Consider the following 24,164-nt stretch of genomic DNA (forward strand, 5'->3'; position numbering starts at 1 on the left):
TTGTTGGTTTGCAGTCAGTTTGCATTTACACCCAGTTCTCTTATAGTCGGAAACAGATCTGAACACATTCTCTTCTAGCCTTTTCTAGGATCACAAAACTATCAGCCAGGGAGCTTTGATGAGGGCCATCTTGACAGTTACCCAGAAAAACATCAAGTTACTGAATGGCAGACTCAATAGCTCATGTTTCAGCCTAGGATAGTAACAAGATGGTAGTGGAAAGCCCTGACAACTGAACACTTCTTTTTCTGATCTCTTTCACCACCATATGGTTTTTAAAAAGGGTTCTAAGACCACTTTGACTAGGAGAGGGACCTCAATTCAGATCAAAGACCTTGAACCATCAGCAGTCTTGTATTGTAGGGATGGCCAGAGTAATTCAGACGCAGCATCCAGATGCTAGAACTTAAAAATGTTTCTATGGGTACAAGTGAGAGCAACGGCATCTGGAAAAGAAAAACCCCTCAAGATGAATGACCCCTGCACTTTAGCCCCTTGACCCTTCCAAGCAGTGGTGCTTTAAACCAACAGTACACAGGTTTTTGGTGAGCCCCACCAAAAAGAATCCTTTAATATATAGTAATAATGAAACAGGATACACAAAACTCAACAGAGCTGTCAGCACTTGGGACACAGGGACTCCCTGGCTCAGGAAACCTGGCCACAAACCATAGTTTGGTTCTTTACAGTCAGGTAACCTTTGGGATTTCTTTGCCACCATCCCAAATGCAACCTCAACTCAAGTATGTTCCTGAGTGGGATGGAGGGGAATTGCAGGCTCACACGCATACACAGACACTCGCACGCACACACACACACCTGTTTTGGACTGACTTGTTGCACTTTTTTCTGGGGCTCAAGATTAAAATGAGTTAATACTCAGCATCCAGATCCTACTTTGGTGGGACGCACAATGTCAAATGCAAGGGACAGGCCCTGGCTATGGCTAAATGCATCAAGTCTCTGGATGGTGCACACAGCCCCATGTGGAATGGTCTATATTACAATCTAGGAAGCTTATGCACATTTATACAGAGGACTCTTGCCCCAAGGCTGGGAAGCCCTAGAGACTGTACAACAGAGTGATGCGCTTGTTTTTAAATATTTCCCCCTCCCTTCCCTCCCCCCTTTCTTTCCTTCCACCCTCACTTTTGTTTCCTTTAGTGTTTCTACATTATTTACATTGTTGTGCTTGTAGACGATCCATCGACAGATGGAGACAGTCTGTCAGGTTGTATCCAGGGAACTGTCTGTTCTTTCAGGCAGAGATGCGTTGCTGGGCCGCTGTAGTTCAGAGGGAAGCACTGGAAAAGTTTTCCAGTATGAACACTCATGTGGCTCTTTGATGGAAACCACCCCTTTGGAGTAGGGAGTGTGGACCGGTTTCTGAATCCCGATTCTGGCTCATTCTGACACATCCAGGACACTGGATGCTGCTAAGACCATTTTAGCTGCTATGTCCACATCTGGATAGGCAGAGCTGGCTCCTGGGGGACTCCTGGTCCAAAGACATGCAAGAGCAAAGCAAGCAAGCTCTGTCGACTTCTCCCAGACACCACAGATCTCTGCCCCTCCTGGCAGCTGGTGGCTTCAGAACATGAGGAAACGTATAAACAAGAGGTACCAGTTCTACTGTACTGCTTTACGCGCTCAGGCAGATCTGATCTTCCCAAGACTAAGACCCAGAAAGATGTGCAGGAAGAAGGTGGGAGCTGTCAGTGCTACCAACAGTGGAAGAAACCTTCAGCTTTATTCCTTCCTTCTCCGGCTGCAGGTTTACAGGATGTCTCTTGGGTAGATCATTAGGGACAATACAGCTGCCATGTGACCGACCAGATCTTTAACCTGGTCTGAGCATCTTGATAATACCAAATTCTTCAAGAACAATCCCAACCACCAGCACCACCATTTCTCCAGGGGTCAGAAGGCTTCCCAAAACAGCTGGAGCAAGTTGCCCCAGTGTCCACAGGATCACCTTCTGTAGCGTAGAGGCAATTCTGACAACATGGGGCTACTACCTGGCCAAAGTTCCTGGGCTGCCTTATTACTGTTCTAATTTGCTGGTAGGGCCCAGGGGGCACTGCCACTGTTCAAGGCAAGATCTCTCTCTTGATGAGAGCCTGGGAGATTACGGGATGGATTGTGTGAGCATGTGTGAGTGAGAGAGAGAGAGAGAGATGTGCAGGTGTGTGTGTGTACATGGTACATGGAGCTTGGTGACTGTGTTCCACAAGTGGTGGCTTCAGTTGTTCTCAAACAAGGAAAGCAGGTCATCGTTGCTGTTGTTGGGGAGATCGGGAGGTCCCAAGTAGGAGAGTAACTCATCTGGATTTGTCAGTTCAGGAAGAAGCTGAAGAGGACACACAGAGAACGGAGTTACTATTAAAGCTTTGAGCTGCATAGCAACACAAAAAAACATTCTCACATCATCCAGATCAACTGGGGAAGGACAGGCGATGCCCTTGCTAGGTGGCCAAAATGGGGCACTAAGCATCTTATGCATAGAGAGAACTGTTTTTCCAACCATTTTTGAAAGAGCCACCGCATCTCCCGCCTAACAGCCAAGCCAAGCCCTTTTGTCCTGTCTTACCAGTATGATTTGAACAGAAAATACTCTCCCTCCTGAAAGAAGTTTCATGACTGCTGCGACTGAGCCCAGAACAGTGTTCTATCTTCCCCTCACCACTGCCAGTTTATATGAACTTTGCTTTTAATGAGAGAGAGGGATTCTACATGCCAAGTCACACAGCAGATTCTGTCTTCATCAATAAGCTGAGAAACTGTCTAGTTTTGCAGGGGGAATTTGTTTCACCAGTGCTGGGATCTAGCCAAGCTAGGGTACAACCCTCATGCTGTTTTAAAAACAGGTATTTACTGTTTGTGTGGCTTTCCTGGTGGAAAAGGAATGCCTGCACAACAGAAGGAATAGTGGCTTCTGGCAGGCACCAATGAAACTATTGCAATCCCAGCCTTTATCCCAACTAGAGTGCATGTGTCTAGAGTGTTGTGAGGAAATCTGGAATCTAAAGGGTATGATCACTGTCCAGCCAGATCAGGATATGTATGTGTGTTTATGGGAGGTGGGATTCTGCATTGTCTTAATGCATTGCAATCTTTTTTATATCACAAAATGTGGAGAGTGCCCTCAAGTCATAGTTGACTTATGGCAACCCCTGATGGGGTTTTCATGGCAACTGACCAACAGAGGTGGTTTGCCATTGCCTGCCTCTCCAACCCTGGTCTTCATAAGTGGTCTCCCATTCAATTACTAACTAAGGGTGATCCTGCTTAGCTTCTGAGATCTGATGAGATCAGGCTCACCTGGGCTATCCAAATCAAGGCATATCACAAAATAAATACTGAAATTCTAAGCAAAACAGATAGTACTGTGCTATTACAGCAATTAAAAACACATATGAAGAAAAAGGAATTGGCCACCTGAGAGAATGAGTTAAAAGCTATCTGGAGAATCCTTCTACCTAATGCTTCAAAATGTCAAAAGCTGAGGTAATGTCATGCTGACAGGAGTGAGCCAGCGGTGAGCCAAGGCTGGGTGAGACAGAGATTTTCAGTTGCAGGTGCTGATACAATTGGCTGGAAAAGGCAGAAAGCGAGCAGCTAGCTAGATACTAGAGACAGAGCAGCCCTTCCTCTTGCCCAGCAGACTGATGCAGCCAGGTGGCTCGCCTCCTATGTTTTTAGAATCCCAATAGCCAAACAGTCAACACTCAGCTCTCAGGCAAGATCAGAGAGATATAGTGATTACACTCCAAAGTGGTCTCCTCCACCTATTGCCTTCATTGCTCTGAAGGAGATGGAGAGAAAGTGCATACATAGGGTTCTCCTGGACTTCTCAGTTATCATGGTATCCTTTTGGATTGCCACCATGGGTCTGGGTGGCATCATGTCAAGGTGATTCTGTTCTTTCCTGGATGTTAGGACTCAGAAGGTGATGTTGGAAACCAGTCCTTGCCCTCGTGGCCTCTAGCTTGTGGGTTTACTGCAAGTATCAGTGCTGTTCAACATGCCTGTAAAACAGCTGGAGAAGTTATTCCAGGATTTGGGCTTTGTTGGCAACATGCAGAGGATAGCCCTCTCTTTCCCATCTAATCTTGGGAGGGCAGTAAAAATTCTGCATTGGATCAGTCATGGAGTGGATGGGGGTGAGTGAGCTGAATCTTAATCCAGACAAAACAGAGACACTTTTGGTCAGAAACACAAGCGATGTAAGGTTACATCACTTGAAAGCACCATGCCTGCAGGATGTATGCCTTTGTGGATGCACCTTGCACCAGTTTTGGCTGCTTTTCTAGCTGTGCCTCTTCCTTGACAGGGGATTGGATTCTGATTGCGCATGTCGTAGCAATATCCAGACTAGACTACTGCAAGGCACTCGTATGTGAGCTGCCTTTGAAAAGTGTTCAAAAACAGCAGCTGGTTCAAAATGTGGTTACCAGACTGCTGGTTCGATTGGGTTTTTGGGAGCGCTTGGCCTATGCCCGCTGTCAGTTAGTTTCTGGGCCCAGTTCAAAGTGCTAGCCGTTGCTTTTAGAGCCCTCTATGACCTGGGGGTCACAGTACATATAGTCCTGCCCAGGTCTCATCTTCAGAGGCCATTCTCTTTGTGTATCCACAATCTTTAATATGGTGGGCAGAGGAGGAACAATAAAAAAGACCTTCCTGGTCGCAGCACTACAATTTTGGAACATCGTCCCAAGGGAAGACTACTTTGCCCCATTTCTCCTGGCCTTTCAGCAGCTGCTGCTATCAGTTCTGTTGAACTAGCAAACTGCCTTTACTGCTGACCAACCGTGCTCTTATTGGTTCTAGTGATGCTTCTTATTCCATTTCAACCCATGGGCTTCCTGCATCTCATTTATCTGTTCTGGTCTTTTAGCAGGCTTTTTAGCTGGTTGTCATACCCAATACTAGCCTGATCTCATTGGATTTTGGAAGCTAAGCAGGGTCGTCGTTGGTTAGTAACTGGATGGGTGACCACTAAAGAAGATAAGGGTCACTATGCAGAGGCAAGCAATGGCAAACCACCATTATTAGTCTCTTGCCTTGAAAACCTCAGCAGGGGTTGGCTACAACTTGACAGCATGTTAACAGCTGTGTATATTTTTACAGTTTTAAATTGACTGTAATTCATCCAATGATCCTTATTTGGATGGATGAGTGGGCTGGAGAATGGGATAGAAATGTTTCTAATAAAGAAAGAAAAGGGCAGCTTGAGGATAAACAAGGCCTCTAATACTGGGCAGCCGGGGTGGGGTGGGGGGCACCAACTTGTAAGGCATTGCTGATCACTGAGGGGACAGATTCCAGTGGGTGTGAATATGGGAAAAGAGAAGAGTTGGTTAACAGTGTTCAGGTTAGGTGGTCTCCAATCCCTGCGTATGGGGAATAGAACCTGACCTTAAGCATAGTATGATGCAGAAAAGATCCATGCAGAGAGACTGAAATGTGTGCTGCCCTTGTATCAGCCTACCTTCTCAGAACTCTTGGGATTCCTAAAGTCTTGCCCGAAAAGGTCAGAAGCTTGCTAGAAGAACTGTGCGGCATGGTGTAAATCAGCTCTCTGACAACCCAACCCATCTCTCAACCCATCTCTTTTGATGCAACAGGATGAGCCAAGGGGGATTGCTGAACCTTTCTCCAGGAAGCACAACAAATCACCCATCCTGTGTACCACGCTGTGGGATCGACCCAGAAGTCGGCTTTGCAAGCACTTCCCTGCAAAAAAGCTCTACACTGTCCATTTGCTAGGATAGGAACAAACCCTTGAGGGACCAGTGGCTGACTCTAGCTCTCTGCTCCATGATTTACACAAACTGCTCATGCAGCTGGAATATAAAAGACAGTAGCCAGTCCTTGGATTCCACCATCACTTCAGCCTTGACTTTTCAGATCCTCCAGCCCTGGGCTCCACAGTAAGGCCTTTTTAATTCCTACAATCTAGTCATAAGGGCTTTATTGCCTTTCCCAAGGCTTATAATATACCAGTAAAAAAAATGAGGGCGTTTGGAACAAGAGTCATACTACTTACATCAAGGGAAGGCTCTGAGCCTTCCGTAGCTCCGGGCATCCCTGGCTGTCCCACCATCCCTGGGCCAGGATTGAAGGAGAGGTCCCCGCCGTGCGCCTGACCTCCTGACCCTGACTGTCCAATGGGCTGTCGTGACTGTGGTGGGGGAGGGTTCCGATGATGCAGCTGCTGCCCTGGTTGGCTGCTGAGGTTGGGATTATTTAACCCCTGCTGCACAGGGTTGTGGGAAGGATCCATCCTGCTAGATGGAGGCATCTAATGGCAAAGAAGCACAAAACAGAAAGACACAACACTGTGGGCACAGGTCATTTTCTGGGCATTGTTGTGAATGCACTGGGTAGTATATCCACTTTCTTGTACCTTCATGCCCCCTAATTCCTTGTCAAACACATTCAGCCCTAAACACAGATACGCAGACACTCTTCTCTCCAAAAATGATGAGAGAGGTAAGATCTAGGATGGATCCCTGCTTCTGGATGGGGCCTCAAAGGAGGCCTTGTGTCTACAGTACTCCACGACAGGAAGATGCATATTCTGTCTCTGCACTGAGAAAAACATTCATTTTCCTTCTTCACCGGAGACATGGAAGCAACGGAAAGCGTAACACACATACCACAGAGTATTCCAGAGATGAATGGCATCTTTGTCATGCAAATGGCAATGTTGCCATCCAGAATTCTGCCTTTTAATTTTACTCATCTAAGACTTGTTCCAGTGTTATCGGCCATCAGATAGCTTCTGCATATTTTTTGGAAAAAAACTGTTGCCTAATGCTCTGCTACTGAGAGGCAAAACATCCATTCTTACAAAAGGCCCAGAGAGAGGCACAGAAAGGACAGATTTCAAAACCTGGGCTTTTAAAATTTTAGGTCATTTTTAAGCCTGATTATTTTGGGCTTTACAATTTCCCCATCTCCTTAAATCCTATACAGGTGGCCTTATAGCTGACACAGACTGTGAATGCTGCTGGCAATGAGAGACAAAATGTGAAAATGTTATCATTCTCCCACATTTCTATACCAAAGCGTCAGGAAAGCTTCATATGAGGGTCGGTTTGGCAGGAGCTGGGATAAGCAGCTGAAATCATTCGGCCGTGTGTCAAAGTAAAGCCATGTACAATGTTTCAGAGAAGCAGCAGCACCACCAAAGGGAGCCAGGGTTGCTCACAGAGATGCTAAAACGTAATATTCCATGGAAAAAAATCAGTAACTGAATTTACATATATCCATAAATCCTGAGGGGGGAAGACATGGACCTTGCTTAATGTTTGGACTCCCAGAGGCAGAAGCTGTTTAAAAGAATGTCTGAGAAGTATGCTAGAGGATATCTGGGTAGCTGCTGAGGACACACTGGCATTGATAAGGGGGATCAGGCATCATGGGCGTGTATTGCCCTCCACCTGCTTCTGTTGCCCCTATTAACTATAGTGGGTAATGCTTTTCATGATAATACAACAAAATAATGACACAATATCAGCAACTGCTTACACAATCTAACTAAGGGAAAACCATACATGCCATCCTAAGGACCTGGGAGAAAGGGAGGGATAAAAGAGTGATGACAGTGGATGAATCTTCTTATACTACTGGCTGAAACAACTGATCATTACGAAGGATGGGTGCCCCTGGGACTGCCAGGTAATGGCTTTGGGGGAGTCTGGGGAACACTAAAACAGGACATGTTCAATATTTGTTCATGTCCCTTCCAAACCAATCATAGTTTTTTAAAGGGAGAGGATTCTTTAAATGTCTCAGATTCCTACATGATGTACTTCCCTGTGGTAGCAAAATAATCATGGCAAATATTTCAAGACCCTTCCTAAGACTCCCAAGCCAGATTTTGAATAGGATTTCACCGTCGGCTCAGGGAGCCCTGTGCTGTCCCCTGGTGGCTAGTCCAAAGAACAAAAAGCAAAATCCTGTAACCTCTCATTCACAACTGTGGACGGAATCTACAATCAAATGCATTGGTGTCGCATGAAAATAAATGGCTGTATATTCATTACCTCTGAAAAGCAGGCCTAAGAAGGACTCTCCAATTCCAAAGCTATTTCTGAAGTTGTAAACTTTATTACAAAGTTGATGCATATATAAAACAGATCAAGGGGCTCAAATCCGATTCATGGAGAGCCACCAATGCATAACTTGTTTTTTTTAAAAGGGGAACCTTTCACAGATAGACAATGCAAAACTTATAGCTTCACCGACTCCCAAAAATCCAGCAGCATCAGTCATGCAGGAAAAAAACTGGCAAGTTGCAGGCACATCTGGAAACCCAAGAGGGTTGGGCAGAGATTCTGGCAAGAACAGCTGGTGCAGAAACAAGCCTGCTTTTCTCACCCCACCCTGTCTTCTGCTCTTAACAGAGATTCTTACTGACCTGTCCAGTGATAGAAGGAGCAGGTGGTTTTTCAGGAGTCAGCATACTGCTGGGAATGTCTGATTGGTAGGAAATCGGGGGAGGTCCTGGGTTGAATTCATTTAACGTTGGGGTGCTGGGGTTCACAGAAGGGAATGAATCTGGGAATGTTCCAGGGCCAGAAAAGCTTGAACCTACAAAATAAATCCAGATCAGCTGAGCAACAAGAACAGCCCACAGTGTGGGTCACAGCAAAAGTAATTTTCCTAGTACATGATACAAAGGTAGAAGATGGAAAGCGTCTTTGGACATGAGAGAGGGGAAGGGACATTAGTGAAACACTCCTTCAAGCTGACTGATGGATGCTTCTCCACATTTTAACCCCTTATGGGAGGCAGTGAACACCTTTCTAATTGATTAGTACTTATTTCTAGTGCATAGTGGCTGGGGGTTCAGGATCGCTACTAGAAACAGGCTCCTGCATTTGCTGAGTTGTTTGAAATCATATCAATTCTGAGACTGTACCTAATACTTTGTCTTCTCTGTTTTGCGATGGAAAAAGTACACTGTACATACATCAAATTTCTGACGACAAGGAAATGACAACAGCATTGATGCTTGCTGCATCAGTGGTAGTTGCAAAGCCAACTCCGTGTGGCATAGAAAAGGCGCATCCAGGAGCTGCAAAAGACCCAGAAGCTAAAGACTCCTCATTCTAGGAAGGCAACATTCCCTCTGAAGAGAGGGCTGCACCCTTAGAGGACAAGAGCCCTTCCCCTGTGGCCGATAAAGAAGTCTTTACGTCCCAGAGGCTGACTTACTTTGGCTGGTGTAGTCACTGCTTCCACTGCCAGCAGATGGAGGCTGCAGGGGTACAAATGGTGCAGGGCCGGGTCCCAGGGCAGCAATCATCTCCATGACATTCGGCATCACCATGTGGGTGGGACTCATGGTGCGGCAGCGCTTCAGCACAGGCCCATCCTGCTCCTCTTTGATATGGATGTCAGGCTTGATGGGCACTGGCTTCCAGCTGCATGTTGGATCAATAGTGATCTCTTCGTAATCGGAGCTAGAAGAGAAGACAGGTGCAGGTCAGAGGAGAGGACTCAGGTTGCTTGAGCCAGCGGAAAACCACCAGGCATGATTTCCTTAATCTGGTACCTTCATGGAGTTGTGCCCATGTGTACTAACACTTGGCAGTCATTTCAAGATGCCGTGGCTTGGTTCTAAGGTTGCTAGCTGTAGCTGGCAACCTGGCAAGAGCATGGGAGGGGGGCAATTTCTTTGATGTTGTGCCAACACTACCATAGAGTTCTGAATAAATCCTAGAGTGGTATACTAGGGTAGTGATGTCACTTCCATTTTTGCACTAAAAGTGATGCAAATGTGCTGGTGTGACGCCAAAAAGCCCACCTCTACCACACCCTGCCAACTTGTCAAGCAAGAGCGGGGAACAGGAGGCCTTGGTTGGGAGGTCTCAGTTCAGACATAAGGCAAAACCGCAGTTTCTCTTAATAATGGTGAGTTTGCAAAAGCATGATTTGGCTCACAGACAATCACTCGAATAATGAATGGCCTCAACAAATGCTGGTTTCATTGCCATAGCTCTGGCCAGGTGCCTCTGTGGTAGGGAGGGTGGCACTGCAGAATGAGTCATGAGTCCCTAGTTTGTACACCACGTGAAGCCATCATTTCACTCTCTGTGATTACTGACCTGTGGTTTAATGAATCTCAAGCCACTGATTTAAATTCTGGTTGGATGAGCCATAACTAACCATTGATAGTAGAATGGCTGATAACTAACCATAGATAGAGGAATGTCTGACATTTGCAAGATCGCACTAACTTCTGTTAGTTAATTTATACCAGGGTTTTGTGTTATATCAGAAATAAGTGAGAAAGCATGCTTGCAAGGTTGCTTGGGCAGCCACAGAAGGGAGGAACTGAGCCATTCTTGATGCCCAAATTTGTGATCAAGCAGTTTTGCTCTAAAACTGGAAATGCCAATCTAGGAACACTGTAACTCTTTAGGATACTGCAAACTCCATTTCAGACATCAACCACCCTCCTGTTTACAAGTTTCCTTAAACTGAGATGAACAGCAACGGGTATCAAAAGCTTTCGATAAGCCCTTTTCAGCTTCAGGAGAGGCCCCATCATCTAAAGGAGAGGCTGAAGTGAGGTCAGGGATTTCCATCACAAGGTAAAGACCTTCTGTAAACAAGTGCTCTCTCTCTCTCTCTCTCTCTCTCTCTCTCTCTCTCTCTCTCTCTCTCTCTCTCTCTCTCTCTCTCTCTCTGCAGAGATCTTGCATGGGGCTGGGTCTTCTCTGCTCAAAGGTTTGTCCTTGATAGTGTTAGATCTAGGGGGGACGCTGCAGTGGATTGCTCGCCAAGGCCAGAACTCTGTTGCCTCAATGCCCAGCAGGTTTGATCTGGTTCCTCGTTGTTTATGTAAAGCAATGCTGTCTTTTTTCAGGCAGTGAAAATTGGAGCGGGAGGCCCTCAAATGGCGGAAGGGAAGTTTTGCATGTTAGCTGAACTGCTCTGCTTTCTAGGACAGGAAGGCTCATGTGTGCTGACTGACAAGGCTGGTAATCACCTAACAGGATATTTGGGGCTGAAAGAAAAATTCAAAATTACCTCACTATGAGGCAAACGGACAGGCAAAGGAAGGGGGTGGGGTGGCATTGGTGAGGGATGGGGACCGCTAGGATGTGGGCTTGAGCATGTTAATGAATGGGATGAAGATGCTGCGCTCGTTCACTGGCAAGCATGGGCAGCAGGAACTGCTAACAGGGAAACCATTATATGAATGTGGTAGTATCTTTTGGTATACAAAATTCTTTCCAAATCATTGTTATTATCACATGAATCCTACAAGCTTTCCTGTACTATAAGCTTAGCTTGAAAAGCCCTGCTCAGAGGACTCTCAATATGAATTGTAAAGCCAGTAAAAGGCACAACATGGCATGAGCTTCCGAGTCATGGCTCCACTGCTTTAGAATTCACCACCCAGGAAAGTGCAAGGAGCACAACAAAACTAGTTTTTAGAAAAAAGGGGGGCAGTGGTTAAATGTTACCTGCTTGATATTCTGAAAGTATTCTGAGAACATGGCATTCATGTTTAGAATACATCAACAGCCATTTTTTTTTCACTTGGTGAGATCTTTAGGTTTTGTGCAATTGTGTTTAATAGTGCAATCCTATGAAGAGTCACCCCAGTTGTAGTCCCGTGATTTCAAGGGGTGCAAACTGGAATACCTCTGCATAGGACTGCAATGTAAGTGTGTAGGCTGCCTAGGGCGTTTGTCTGATTAGAAGGCATATATCTGAACCCTGTGAGAGGTTAGGCTGAAAATAACGCCCAGAGGGCTGTGTAGTTCAAGGGTGATTTGATTCCAGATGGTGAAATCCAAGATTCTATTTATTATTTATTACATTTGACTTTTATTCTGCCCTCCCCACACAAGCAGGCCCAGGGCGGATTACATCAGGTAAAAACATTTCTAATAAAACTTACATATTAAAAAAGTTAAAATATACAAGGCAGCAACAGTCAACTAATCGGAGGCAATCAATCTGCGAATTTAAAACTGGATGGTGGACGCCTCTAATAGGGATCTGGATCTTCCCTTGTACTGCACCATGCTGCTGCCTCTCACCATTTTAAAACTGAATTTTTTTGTGGGGGTGGGTGGGTGGGAAATCACCTGTCAGTCCCATCCACTGTCCTAAAATTGGTCTTTCTGGTCCACACTGTCCCCAACGGCTTGGAGCAAGACCACAGCCCATACTCCATACAATAACCAAGGAAGAGATAAACCACAAGACTTACTTCTGAATATAGATCAGAATCCCCAGCATGTACTGATCCACCTCTAGTCCCTCCAACAAGGCTGTTTTACTGAGAATAAAGAAGAGAAGAGGAAGGGGGGGGTGTCAGTTAACACAGAGAGAGATTTACAGCCGGGGACTCCCTTTGAGAGTCTGGCTACATAAAGCTATTGATTCCCAGCAAGTTCTTTCCATTTCCCTCTCTCTGCACACAAGCCCTTGAGGTTATTGCACTGTTCCTGAGGTTTGTCAAACACAACAAAGGGCAAAGAGTATGAGACACCTGCCAGAGTTACACAGCTGGCAAATGGATGGCTGAACCTCTGGTCCATGCTGCTAGATGTATTATTTAAGGCCATAAGTGGCCAACCAGAGGGCCCCTGGAAGATCTACAAGCAAGGCATGGAAGCCAAAGCTTCCCTCTGTTGCTGATACTAGCTTCTGGTATCCTGAGGTTCTATTAGCCATTACCGCTAAAAGCCATTGATATCCACAAATGGGTCTCAACCGTTTGCAAAGGCATCTGAGCTCGTGGCCATCACTACCATCCTGTGGCAGTGAGTTTCATTATGTTTGTTCAACATCTCCTGCATCTCCTTCTGCACGAGAACTTTGAATACTCACTTGCAAACAGGACACCTCCATGTCCCTCTTTCACAGTTCAGCTGCAAGTAGGACTCCAAGTCGAAGCACTGAGCAAAGACAGAAAGTGGAACAATATAGCTAGAGAGAGGACATCAGTAGTTCGGGGTCCCCCACTGGCGGGAAGAATTTGGATATGGGGCCAGCAAATCTGGCCTTGGAGCATCAGAGGAGAAGATGCCCCTCAGTGCAGGCTTCTGCTTAGTAAGAATGATCTGAAGGCAGATGACACAGTTCTGCTGCTGAAATTAAGCAGATTTAGCCCTATAAGCTACCTGGATGGAAGATCGCCTGAGAAACATACATGCCACTCTGTGCTCATCACAGAACAACTGGGGTGGAAGTGATAGATAAAATGTCTGTGTGGCTGGCAGGGCTTAATAAGGCATGTCTGTAATTATACCTCTCCAGAGACAAGGGGAAGCGGAGCTAGAACTGGAGACTCACCTGTATGTGTCTGCAATCATGACCCCTTGCAGGAAGCTGAATTCTCCGGAAAGTGATGGGGCACTTCAGAGACACCTTGATGGCTGTCTGCTCCACACCATCTTCGCCATTTGGACCTGGAGTTCCAGGAATCGTGCCACTGCTGAAGTTTCGCTTTACTAGGTGATGAGAGGGAATACTCTGTTCTCATTGCCATGATATTCACAGTAGCAATGGAACTTCTGCACAGGGATATTCCACACTGTATTTCCTTGTGCCTGCCACCACCCCTGTAGCAACTACATTGATAGAAGCCCCCCAAAGAACTGCTGCAGTCCAGGGGTGGGGATGTGCAGAAGCAACCCAGGTCTCTTGAACAGTTTTCTTATGCTCTAGACATTATTTTGCATTCCCACCCAAGTTCTGATCATCAAATACACAAACTTGCTCTCCCAGCCTACAAGGGGGATGGAGAGTCCACTCCCTCTGGTTGCCCCGAAAGGGGCACAGAATTTGATCTGTTTTTATAATTGATTTTAAGCTGTATTTTAATCAATGTTGTATCTCGCCCTGAGCCCGCTTGCAGGGAGGGCGGGTTAAAAATAAAATAAAGACATAAATTGTCACAGCCTCTTTGCTTCCTATAGAGCCAGTTTGCTGCAGTGGGTAAGAGCAGTGGGACTCTAATCTGGAGAACCCGGTTTGATTCCCCACTCTTCCACTTGAAGCCAGATGGGTGACCTTGGGTCAGTCACAGCTCTTTCAGAGCTCACTCAGTCCCACCCACCTCACAGGGTGATTGTTGTGGGGATAATAATGACATACTTTGTAAACTGCTCTGAGGGGGTGTTAAGTTGTCCTGAAGGGCAGTATATAAATCAAATGTTGTTACTATTATTATTCAATTTCAAGAACATCATCCCTGCCTAGCTCTGAAGTGGAGGAAGGATGAGAGGTTTTGTAGCTCAGTGACCAAGAGATAATTTGCATGTACAAGGCTTCAGGTCCATTCTCCAGCACTTGATCTCATGAAGTGAGGAAGGAAAAAGCCAGTATCTGAAACCTTAAACAAGCTCCGTTTGAGTTGATAGTGTAAGACAACATGGACTGCACATATTAATTCACTCTCTATGCAGTGTTCCCTAAAATGCAGAGGAGCACTGTGGACAAAGGAAACAACACATCTTTTTCAGAGCCATACTTCGTATGAACAAATGATGCTGCCAGCTAGCTTGATACTATAGTCCAGCTAGCCTGATAGTCTTTTCCAGGGTCTCAAGTTCCCTAAATCTGTTTCCTTACTTATTTAGAATATTACAGCCAGACAGACAAATAAAACAATAATAGTTTATTAAAAAAACACCACAATTGTTTGCCAAACCAATATCACAAAAATCGCAGCAAACAACCAATGCCACCTCAGTCCCAAATCCAGGCCAGCAGCCAGACTGAAATGGGTCAAGGGCAGACATGTCAACCAAGGGATATGTTCATCTGGTAACGCTGGAGGATGAACCTAGAAGTTTCAGTATGTGTAATTATGATCCTTCCCCTCCATACGCCCTCCCATTTGTTCAGGTCCCCAAATGCCTGCCATTGCCATCAGAGGTAATTTTGTAGAGAGAAAGATCCAGGACTTTCTTAGTGATGGTGTATCCAGCATGAAATGCTCTTGCTAGGAAAGGCTGCTGGCTCAAATCTTTTTTGTTGAACAGGGGTTTGGGATGGCTAAACTGATTTGTGAAATTCTTTGCTACTGATTCTCCGCTGCATTTCCAATCTGCTTTACTGTATCCTATAGTTGTTCTCTTTGTACTACATTTTAAAATGTTTTGTGCTTGCGGTTTTTAATTCATGGTTTCAAAAGCAGCCCTGAACCCCTAACTTGGATTGAATGGCAGGGAATTTGTAAATAAAATCAAACACCACCAACACAAAAGCATCCTCATGCTATAAAGCAGAAATTAAAAAGTCAGGAACAAAACTGCTCACAGTCATTCGCTCTGGAACAGAAAGAACTCAAGGGCTGCAGGGGTATCCTGTCAATGCACTTCACTTCTTCCTAGCGCTGTGAAGGCCCTGAAAGAATGGGCTCACAGCCCCTACTCTGCAAAGAAGGCTTTACAATCTTGAAGAATCCAGATGAAGAATACTGACCACCTGACCCAACATTTACAGATGCCGCGGATCGGAGCATACTCACTTTTGGTGATGCAGTGCTCAGCGGGCAGCAGACGCTTTTTTATCAAGCCTTGCAAAACAGAGCGCACAGAAGGCCTGTGCACCAGTTGCAGGACAAAGAGGTGAGACTGAAATGAAAAAGAAAGAGAGGGGGTTAGCTGGGTAGACCCCGTGCGTGCAGGTGAGCTACTGCTTCTCTGCGTCAACCATCAAGTCAGCTTTCCTGCTTTCTGTGAGAGCTGGGCTAGTGCAGCAGCCAGAAGTGTGAGCTTGGAAGTCCCTGATTCAAATCCCACTTGGAAATGCAAACTTGCCAAGTGGCCCTTGGCAAACCACCCTCGTGCCGTTTCGGCCCCTCCATCTGCAGTACTGGGTTGATAATACTGACCTAGCTGACTCAGAATTACTGAGAGAATGCTTGTGTGGTGCTCAGGAAAAGCATTATAGGAATGCTCCCAATGCAAACTGAGAAAGGTCCCATTGCAAATGAGTAGTAAATAGAGTGTCTATTCCATTTTTAGGGACCTGCAGCATCAGTGGAGAAGTGGGTCTCCAGTGCCAATTCCTGAGAATCTGAGTTCCAAACCCTTAACAGCTGCAGAGATAAGAGCGATAAGGACATGTTTTTAAAACGTTGTGAAAATATTTATATCCTGCCCTTTCTCCAAACTGCTGAGGCAACATTGGCATGTGCTTGGTGAACTCTCAGCAAGCCAGGTGATCAGGGGCTTCAGACCCTGCTCCTCCCTGGAACGGAACAGCAGGGATGTTTCTGTGGCTTGTTGGGTCTTTTCCATCAATGGCCCTGGCTCCTTCTGCCCTCTGGAAGAAAGAGCCTGAAACCCAGACTGCAGATGCTACCACCACATGGAGGTTTTGATCTCCCTCAGTGACTGGAGGGGCACTTCTATGCAACATCTTTGTGCAGTCTCCTATCTTCCCAGTTTTCCCTGGCTTCAGCATTTTCCTCCAAACCTGCTTTGGTTCAATTTTTCCCAAAAGATGATGCTCAAAGCAGGTTTAGGGAGTGTATGGGATCAGAACATGCAGATTTCCACACTTACCTGCCCACATTTGCCTCAGAGCGGAACCACAAGTGACAAAAGGCACAGGTTGGACACTTGTCAGCTTCCCTCAAGTTTTGATGGGAAATGTAGGCAGCTTGGCGGAATGTTGGACAAGTGACAGTTGAAAAGTCCATTGGACAGCAGTCGGAGAGCCAAGCTGCAAGACTAGGATGCCTACATTTACCATCAAAACTTGAGGGAAGCTGACAAGTGTCCAATCTGTGCCTTTTGTCACTTGTAGTTCTGCTCTCAGTTTCTTCTTTCATCCCCCTACTGACAGGTTTTCTGTTGGTTGATTTTATTGGGAGTAGATATATTGCCATAGCAGTAAGAAGTACTACGCTATAGCAACATATTGTATTTGTTTAAAGAGGGGAAAACAGCTCTCTGATGGTGCGGTGGTGGTGGTGACAGGCACAAAGGGGAAACAGAGGTATGAATGAAGAACGCCTCTGTGTGGAAGCTCCATTGCCACTGCAAACGCCTCTGCATCTGCTGTGGCAATGAGAGCACAATGGGAAACCATCTCCATATGGAAGTAACTGGGTTATCTACTACCAGGGAGCAAAAGAGAGGCACACACATATCCTTGTATCCTTAATATATTGTACCTGTATGTTAGATTTTAACTCTTTTGCTTTAGGAGCCAATTTTGGCTGGAAGGCAGAGGATACATATCATATCTAAGGGGCATAAAATAAGCAGCTGGAAGCAGATCAGCATAACTAATCAACACGATGGTATGACTTTGGGCTTTCTTCGGGACAGACAGAGACATGCTGTGGTCAATGAGATAAGAGATCGTTCAAAAACAGATGAGCCCAAGAGGTGACTTACACAGCAGCATGCGGTGACAGTGATCTGGATGGTGTTCCTCCCAGGCTGGCACACCTGCTTTAGGTAGAGCGGCTTGTGTGATGTCTTGTTGTCTCCTCGCTCAATGGTCAGGGGCGTCGCATTCACACTGACCTGGACAGAGGCAGGCCAGTTGGTGTTCATTTGTCGATCCTCGTGGTGGTAACATTTAAATTGCAGCTCTAAGTCAGGCCTAGGACAAGAGAAAGGACAATTGGATAGCTGTTCTTTAAAAAAAATCAGGAGGCCTAGGTGCAGGAGAAGGGAGTAAAGAGCAAGGGTTCAGGGCTGGGTGGGAGAGGTTAAATGTCTGGAGTATTCCTGCTCTGCATTCCCTAGTGGAGCAAAACGCATCTGTGCAAGGACATCCCACGTCTTACAAACAAGATGGATGCCCCAAAGGTAAGGAGCCAAGGGCTGATAGGCAGGGAAAAGATGAAAGTTTCTAATCCTTCAAATGCCAAACCCATGTCAGTTTCAGTCAGTGATACCAGTTCTCAAACCACTGTGACTAGTCTTGTGATACATGTGCAGCTGCCTTGCACCAAATCAGACCACTGGCTCATCTACCTCAGCCTTATCTACTGACCAGTAGTGACTTTCTGGGGTGTGTTTGTCTTTTCCAGCACCAGCAATCTCAGATCCAGGAATCCACTTGGTCCCTTCTGCATTCAAAGCACATGCCCTGCTGCTGAGCAATGCCACTCTCCCCCCCAAAGGAAAGGATACTAGGAAAATACAGCCCAAATGGCACATCTTGTCACAGCCAAGGAGCCAGTCCTGGAATGGTACAGGAAACTTCATATTAGAGAGGCCATCTCAGCTACCTCTGTAGAATATGAAATATTCTGGCAAGCTAAGAAATATTCATATCTATCCTGAAGGACACAGACAGACAGCTTGTTCTTTTAAAGAACATAGTCAGACATGCCAAATGGTAACTCATGTCTTCCTGTTAGTGCTTCAGAAATAGGCTCGAGCTATAGCAAACCTCCAGCAGAAGAGAGTTCCACACAAATATGGAGCGGTTTCTGAGAATGCCTCTCCATACACGTCGGACAGAGCAAAGAGGATACGCTCCTTCAGGAGGAAAGGAAGGAAGGAAGGATGCAGGGCCATGCTGTAAAGTACTGTGCAACTCATGACCAGCATCGTGAGTTGTTCCAGTGTGGACTCCGAACTGCTGCAATGTAGTTCCCAGTAGCTTCTGCCCCTCACTAAGGCAAACTGGGCCCTGTATTGGCTACACAATCTCTAATGAAAAGTAGCCCTACTTCAGTTTCAAGGCCATTTCTGGGCAAGAGAGAAACAGCTGCGATTCTCTTGCTGAGCTAGAGGTGGTGAAAAGGAAGCTCCTGCACAGGATCGACAGCCTCAGGTAGAGAAGGGGAAGGGAGAGAGAGACGGCTCTCACCTGAGCATCAGGGTCTTGTAAACGGAGTCCCGGAGCTGGAAGACATGGTTGCTGACCGCCAAGTTGTGCTGGAGGCGAAAGGGCTCCAAAACCACGCCATCTCGCACAGGGAAGGTCAGGCGCAATTCATCACAAGGGTTTCCTAATGGCGTAAGAGGAGAGGAAAAACTGGTGATGGGATGGGTTGACCAGAGGCAGAGCTGCAGGCACTGGGAGGCATCGCAGAGGCACAAAAGCTGGCATTGGGCCCAACCAGGGATGCAGTAACACACAGCTTGCATCTGGGGACCTGCATTCTGTGCCAAACAGCAGACTGTACAAAGCACAGGCCCCTCCCCTCCCCCAGCTTCCTTGTTGTGCCAGAGGCCTCCTTTCCCTCAGTACACAGTATTTCCCATGCATTGGGGGATAGGGGGAAGTTTCTACCTTCCTTTTATTCCAGATTACGTGCAATGCAATAAGACGCCTAGGTGCCCCTCTCCCCCTCCAAGGCGCAGCACCCAACCCTTCACCCAACTGTCCCTTCCAGCCATTGCTCCTCAAGCTACTAAAATTCAGTGATGCTCCAAATTGCTTCCCAACCTAATCCAGAGTGAAAGGTTCCCTTCAGTAGAATCAAGTGCTAAAGCTGTTCCTTTCTTGACATCAGGGGTGTGTGTCACAAAACAAATACCAAGCAACTTTCCGCACATTAAAACATTTGTTAAAAGGAGAGCTGAGCTAATTCATAACACATTTGTTTTCTACATGGTAGGAGGTTATTTATTTATTTAGTGCCATCCATGTACCTGGTGCCTTGCAGAGCACAAGACAGATCTCTGTCCCAAAGAGCTTACAATCTAAAATCTGAGACAAGGAAGACATCAAAAGGCCGAGAAGGAGGTGGGAATAAACAAGGGAACAATGTACATTCATTCCCTGGGCTCCATAGGGAATGTGGACTAAGGGGTTGTGTCAAAAAAATTTTGGGTAAAGCCTGAGTTTTGAGAAAGGATGTAGATGAAGTGGATAAAGTGGCATTGTGCAGGTAGGCAATTCCAGGCATAAGGGACAAGCACGGGAGAAAGGGAGGAGTCATTTGAGAGGGCAAGAGATAGCTTGTGGAGCCAAGGTCACAGGCAGGAATATATCCTGATATGAGAATGGAGAGGAGTTTAAGGGCAAGGAATTTGTAACGGAGCTGGGAGTGGCCTTAGGAGGCCAGTGTAAGATATAAGGATGGGTGTCACATAGTCCAATACTGGTTTTGGCAGTAAAGATATGAATAGTGGTGAGAGGCCAAGATAAGAGAATGAGGAGGTGGGAATAATCAGACAAGCATGAAACATAGTTTTCACCGAGGAAGCGGAAAGGAAGGGCTGTTTTGAGGGGGCAAATTTTCAAGCATGCAAAACCCATCCCCCACCAGGAGCCTGAAGTGACAATCCCCAGGGAGAATTTTATCACTTGATATGGTTGGATGCATAAACCAAATTCAAATATACTCCAATAAAAGGATTCCAAATGGAATGTTGCTCTTGCCTATCACATGAGTTGTGTGGGGTTTTTTTTAAAGCAGAGCTCCCACAGTTGCTTAATAAATGCTTGGTGAGACTATTTAATTACAGCTTCAGAGGCTTCAAGCAGATAAGAATAGTCTATTAAAGTTAACATTAAAGCAAATATATATTAAAATTTGTTATTCAGCAGCACCAGAGCCTGCACAAACAAAAGTGCTTTTAGTCGTGTTTCCAGTTACGCTGGCAGCCCAAATGGCCCTGGGGGAATGGGCATCCCCTCACATACCGGGAGGCCTCCTGCAGACTTCACCCAAGCTGCTGCTGCTGCCGCTGTAGCCGCAGTGGCGGCCACGGCCACAGCTACAGGCACAGTCGCTGCTCTGCAGGAGAAGCAGAGCCAGGAGCTAAGCCAATATGGAGCGGTAAGATTTGGGCTGTGATTCAATGTGCAGAGCTTCTCAGTGTTGGGGGTGTGTGTGTGTGTGTGTGTGTGTGTGTGTGTGTGTGTGTGTGTGTGTGTGTGTGTGTGTGTGTGTGTGTGTGTGTGTGTGTGTGTGTGTGTGTGTGTGTGTGTGTGTGTGTGTGTGTGTGTGTGTGTGTGTGTGTGTGTGTGTGTGTGTGTGTGTGTGTGTGTGTGTGTGTGTGTGTGTGTGTGTGTGTGTGTGTGTGTGTGTGTGTGTGTGTGAGAGAGAGAGAGAGAGAGAGAGAGAGAGAGAGAGAGAGAGAGAGAGAGAGAGAGAGAGAGAGAGAGAGAGAGAGAGAAGGAAAGAGCTCACAGGTTGTGACTTGATGCCTCAGGAGCAGCATGATATGGAAGAGACCGTAATAAATAATCCTGCACTGGGCAGGGGGTTGGACTAGATGGTCTGTATGACCCCTTCCAACTCTATGATTCTATGAAATGCTTCTATGAAATATACCCGGGTTAGGACTCTGGGGGGGATCTCTCAAGGTAGGGTGTTCCATAAAGGTGTGGCAGATCCCGAATGCCTTTTTACAGTCCGTATTCTTCCTTTCTGACGTGAGGGTGGCATTGAAAGGGCCTTTCGGTTTAGTTCAAGAGACAGTAAAAGGGCACACAGGAAAAGAAGCAGTTTTAAAGATATGGCGTCTAAAGACTAACTTTTTGAGGAAAGTTTCTTTTTGTATGCAAAGCTGTCTTTTTAAAAGGCTTGTTGAATTATGACCAATAATTCCAAAGGTCAACAGAGGTCATCAGCCTACTAGAAAGAGATTACTTGGAGTCTTTTCTTGGGATGTTGTGTAGGGAGGAGAGGAAGAAGAAAGCCAAATTTGGCCACCATGCTATAGGAGTAGCAGATTTTGAACTTCAAAAAGCAAGTGTGCGTGTGTGCATGTGTGCGCGCACATATGTGTGCTCATGCCCAGGGACAATAATAGGATTCTCTGAGCCTGATTAGGCTTCTATCTTATCACTCCACTAAGCGAAATCTGAAGACTACTCCTCCTCCAATGGGTGAGGAAGCTGGAGGAAGGCTCCTTATGCCATAGGAACTTCCCGTGGGCCATGGTTGGATACTGTCTTATATCTAGAGAAGAAAAGAAGGGGAAAATGGTGCATTCGAGGACCCATAAGGGCTCCCTGTTCCTCCACTGCCTTGAGTACCCTATTTGGGCAGAAAGGTGGCATCCAAAACTTTTAAATACATACATACATACATACATACATACAGTCAGAGTTGTGGGGCCTTTACTTAAGACTTACCAGAGGGAGAGGGGTGCAAGGAATTGATGTTGGGTTTGATGTCTGGAAGGAAAGGTGACTTCACATCTTGCCCGGGGGACATGTATGGAGGGATGTTACTTCCAGGTGTCATTGGAGGTGTGGGGTTACCAGGTAGTGGGGAGCTGGGGTAGCCAGGCATGGATCTTCCAGGCTGAAAAGAGAAGCCAGCATTAGGCTAACAACTAAATACACATCTCTGAAGAAAGCTCTGTGCTTGAGAAAGAGGGGAGGCATAGATGCAGTTCCATCTCAAGGAAGTTAGTGAACAAAAATGGAGGATGATGTTGGGGGACTGACAGACACCTACTCAAGATTACACAACACAGAACAGCCACAATTTGCTTTCTTTTTCCTATCAGGGAATAGGGGAAGGGCCGTGGTTCAGAGGCAGTGCATCTGCTTGGCAAGCAAAAGGTCCTGGGTTCATTCTCTGGCATCTCCAGTTAAAAGGACCAGAGAGTAGGTGATTTGAAAGACCTCCACCTGAGACCCTGGAAAGCTACTGCCAGTCTTAGCAGACAGTACTGTTTTCAATGGACCAATGGTAGAAGGCAGCTCCATGTGTTCAAAGAAGATTAAATCATGTCAGTGACAGAATGCAGAAAGCTGGGGGTGGTGTAATTCTGGACTGATTAACACAAGGGTATGGGTCCTGTGCGTGTGTGATCCACAAATGCTCCCACATGCCATTTTAGAAAGTGAAGAAACTAGTCCTACAACAACAGCTCTCTCTCTTTCTGTATGTGTGTAATGAATCTATGGCATGGATGATCTGCAACCTCAAACTGTGGGAATGACAGTTGCTGTTCAATAAAGCCTTGCAGACTTAAGGTAAGTTTGCAGGTGTTTGATTTCAGCTCTGAATGTTTCTTCATGTTAAAAAAACCAGTCCAAACATAAAATGAAAAGAGGAGGGGAAAAGGTTCCAACACACTCTGCTTTCTGTGCTTAGATCTCCACGAATCCTTTTAATATAAGGGAGCACTCCAAAATGTCATTCTCCGCGACCTCCCACTGTAATTTGAAAACTGAACCAATTCCGTCTCCTCAAGTTTCTGCTTCATTTCACAATACACGTGAACCAGAAATTCAGAGAGGAAATGAGGACCATTATCTTACAAGGCACTCATTTAGTGCCTTCATTACAGCTAAGCACCCAGGATATCTATCCATCTGTCACAGCAGTTCAGGGTAGCGTACACAGTTCTCCCCATCTCCATTATTCACCCTCACAACAACTCTGTGAGGCACGTAAGGTTCAGAGAGTGATAGGCCATGGTCATCTAACGTCCTTCTTGTTTGATGGAGATTTGAAACCCCCACCCCCCAATCTTCTGAGCCCTATTCCGACTCTCTAACCACACCACCACACGAGTAACACAAGACAACTCACTCCATTCATGGTAGCCTGCCCATAGCTGTTGAAGTTGCCTCCATTGAAGTTGGCGTTTTGACCATTGAACTGATCAGCAGGCTGAAAAAGAGAAAGTTCCAAAGACCAGAGTTAGCAGAGTGATCCATGCCTCCCAGACCACTCCAGTTTCCAAGACTGAAAATGGCTCTCTCTTAACCATGCTATTTTTCTCCTCAGCTTTTTAGAGTGGATAATATACTACATCTCTGGGCTGTCAGTGACCCACAGGGCAATCCTAAACAGAGTTATACTGCTTTAAACCTGTTGACTTCAATAGACTTATACCCATCTAAGTGGTTTCATTATCTAAAATAAGTCTGTTTGAGTGTTAAACAAATATGAAGGGCTGGATCCTTTTAAAATTCCTGTTACGGGGGGACAAGAAAGAGCCCCCTCCCATCCTCTTATACAGTGATGGCTGAATGGAAGGCTAATTTCTTAGGATGTCTTTGGATAGAAGGTAAACATCTAAAATAGACAGATATCACAAACATGGATGAGAAGGGGGAAACAGAACAGAGCTGACAATAACAAAAAAATTGCCTCACTACAAGTTAAACCCTCAGTCAGACCCATAACCCCTACCCCATGCCCATCTCACAGACAGATTAAAATGACTCAGTCTGGGCCCTTGATAACAAGACTGGAGCCTCTCTTGTGATATTATACTCATCAT

General features: G+C 46.0%; 1 protein-coding gene across 5 annotated transcripts in view; it reads right to left on the reverse strand.

The window, feature by feature from the left end:
• Window positions 1-545: 545 nt before the first annotated feature.
• ZMIZ2 (zinc finger MIZ-type containing 2) overlaps window positions 546-24,164 on the reverse strand; it is a 109,317-nt gene continuing 85,698 nt past the window's right edge. For all 5 annotated transcript variants that reach the window (XM_054997412.1, XM_054997415.1, XM_054997414.1 and 2 more), the window contains 12 exons: window positions 23,468-23,548; window positions 22,054-22,225; window positions 18,829-18,970; window positions 17,397-17,607; window positions 15,515-15,620; window positions 13,333-13,490; window positions 12,868-12,935; window positions 12,245-12,313; window positions 9,229-9,476; window positions 8,429-8,601; window positions 6,050-6,304; window positions 546-2,350 (listed from right to left, as the gene is read on the reverse strand). In XM_054997412.1, the coding sequence (XP_054853387.1) occupies window positions 2,243-2,350; window positions 6,050-6,304; window positions 8,429-8,601; window positions 9,229-9,476; window positions 12,245-12,313; window positions 12,868-12,935; window positions 13,333-13,490; window positions 15,515-15,620; window positions 17,397-17,607; window positions 18,829-18,970; window positions 22,054-22,225; window positions 23,468-23,548 (1,791 nt within the window). In that variant the 3' untranslated portion in view covers window positions 546-2,242. The remainder of the gene's footprint in view (window positions 2,351-6,049; window positions 6,305-8,428; window positions 8,602-9,228; window positions 9,477-12,244; window positions 12,314-12,867; window positions 12,936-13,332; window positions 13,491-15,514; window positions 15,621-17,396; window positions 17,608-18,828; window positions 18,971-22,053; window positions 22,226-23,467; window positions 23,549-24,164) is intronic.

This window comes from Eublepharis macularius, chromosome 14 (assembly GCF_028583425.1).
Source record: "Eublepharis macularius isolate TG4126 chromosome 14, MPM_Emac_v1.0, whole genome shotgun sequence".
Lineage (NCBI taxonomy): Eukaryota > Metazoa > Chordata > Lepidosauria > Squamata > Eublepharidae > Eublepharis > Eublepharis macularius.